The 2198-nt window shown below is 48.3% G+C and overlaps 1 protein-coding gene across 1 annotated transcript; it reads right to left on the bottom strand.

The window, feature by feature from the left end:
• Positions 1–1598: 1598 nt before the first annotated feature.
• Positions 1599–2195, bottom strand: LOC103805886 (5' exonuclease Apollo-like; the record flags this gene model as incomplete). The annotated part of the gene is made up of 1 exon (XM_009078550.1): positions 1599–2195. A coding segment is annotated over one exon (597 nt), but the record flags the coding sequence as incomplete, so codon positions are not given.
• Between the last annotated feature and the right edge of the window lie 3 nt (positions 2196–2198).

Here is a 2198-nt window from a genome sequence, read left to right as displayed (position 1 = left end):
AGCTGCCCTTGGTGCCCCTTGTGAAGTGCATTTCACAAGACACACTGTCCTGTCACTTCCAGTGTTCCCTTGGCAGGACGCAGAGCCACAGCAGTGGCAGGGACAGGCACTCCTTATGCCACAGGGATAAATGCTGCTGTGCCTGGGAAAGCACAGGGATGGGAGTTGGGACTCATGTTTGACAAACAGCTTTCCAAACATTCCCACTCTGGCTGTCAACAAACTCACTGTTCCAGACTGCCCTGTTCTTAACAGGTGTGACTGCTGCATCCACAGGCACCTCTGCTTTTCACAAGCCCTGGCTGTGCTCCAAGAGCTACTGCTCCATTTCCTGGCTCCATTCAGGGAATTCAATCCACCTAGCTGCCTGGTCTGGCACACACCCTGCAGGACACTACAATCAGAAGATTCTGATCCTGATCAAGATCACATAAAACATTTAGTCGTGAATGTAATATGAGGAGAAAGCTGAGGAACAACCTGTTTTGTTGCTCCAGGAAAGTGACCAGTGCTGCTGCCCTGACCATATGAGGAGCCAATTTGTAATGTTGGCAGTGCAGTTTGGCACAGACAACTGCAGCGTTGCAGGCTCTGGTGTGTACCCAGTGTCTCACCAGGCTGCTGACACTTCCCAGCTGTGCCAGGCTCTGCAGTTCATCCAAAGTGGGAAAGTGCCTGACCTCTAACAGAGCCAATTTTGCTGTTCAGTCACAGTATTCTGTCCAAACAATACTGCTAAGACTCATCACTTCACACCACTAAGCAGATGTTTCATTGCCTTCCATCCCATTTGTCACCTGACAAGAGCAGCCATGGGATGGGAAGGCAGCAGGCCCAGCACAACACTGGCAGCGACCAGAAGTGCTTTGCAGTGAGGCAGAATTCACATGTGCAAACTGAGTGCAGATTTATAGTGACCCATTCTGCAAAGTCTAGAACTCAAGAACCCACACAATTCCTATTTTTCCCAGACAATAACCTGAAAAAGCATTGAGATGAAGTTTTCAGGAAAGCAGGACTACATCCAGCTGCAGTATGTACCAATGTAAAAATGTAAAACATAAAAAGCATGAGTAGGGTAACAGACAGAAAACAGATTATTAGACTTAAAGGCACTTAATTTACTAGATTTATTTAAGCAGCATCTTGGAATGAATTGCTCTGTCAGTGAGGAATCACAGACATGCAGGAAAAAGTCTTTGGGGCTCTCAGATTCCCCTTTTTTCATCACCATTAATTACACCAGCTGCAGGCAGATCACACCCTCTGCAGCCCTGCTTGAATCGACCTGGCAGTGTCTTTTGTCACAGGGGACAGGTAAGTCACTACAAAAGGTGAACACAGGGCACACGGGCAGTGGGACTGCACTGCCCAGTGTAGTGTGGAGATGCAGCAGATATATAGAGATAAATAAATAAAATTTAAAATTTTAAAATATCATGCATACAAACTGGTTCTAGTTTCCCCCTCGTCCTCTGTTAGAGGTAGAGAAAACAGGGCCCCATGGCTGAGCTCATTCCTCCTGGAAACCTGAGCACAGAGTGTGGGATGAATCATTGCTATCACCTGCACTGGCACCAGCAATGCCACACAATTTTTCATGGCACTTCTCCTCTCCTAAAGAAGTCTTCTACCAGCTCATCAAATGTCTCTGAGGAATTCTGCTTTAGGATACTTAAGGGACTGAGTAAATACTGCTCTGCAAATCCAATTGGAAAGTGCTCACGGGAAACAGGTGCCTGGCTAACAGTGCTGGCTCCTCCTGCTGCTCCTGGCTGTTCCCTGCTCAGCTCTTCCTTCCCTTTCTCCTCGTCCCTGTGACAAGTACGACCTTCTTTTGGGCAGAAAGCTGACTCACAGCAGTGCTGCTTAGGAGCTTTAACACCTGTTAGCACTTCAGGTTTCTCAGTATATTTCTCTGGGGACTCATAAACAACTCCTTGGGGTGCAGAATGCAGCGTGGCTCTTTTCCAGAGACACGTGGGTGTCTGTGCCCTCCTTTGGTTTTTGGATTCTTGCACAGGCTTTGGGACTGTGAAGTCAGGAAGTACCTGAGGGGCAGAGCTCAGGTATTCCTGGAAGTAAACCTGGCACGTGCTGCCCTTCACAATGGGGATGATGGAGCAAGGCTTCAGCCACTTCACAAACTCGCACAGCTCCGAGAAGGACGAGTGGTCGGAGTACGGGATGGGGTGGAT

The sequence above is a fragment of the Acanthisitta chloris genome, unplaced genomic scaffold (assembly GCF_000695815.1).
Source record: "Acanthisitta chloris isolate BGI_N310 unplaced genomic scaffold, ASM69581v1 scaffold29207, whole genome shotgun sequence".
Taxonomy (NCBI): Eukaryota; Metazoa; Chordata; class Aves; order Passeriformes; family Acanthisittidae; genus Acanthisitta; species Acanthisitta chloris.
Note: the sequence above shows the minus strand (reverse complement) of the source record. Positions and strands in the feature narration are given on the sequence as shown.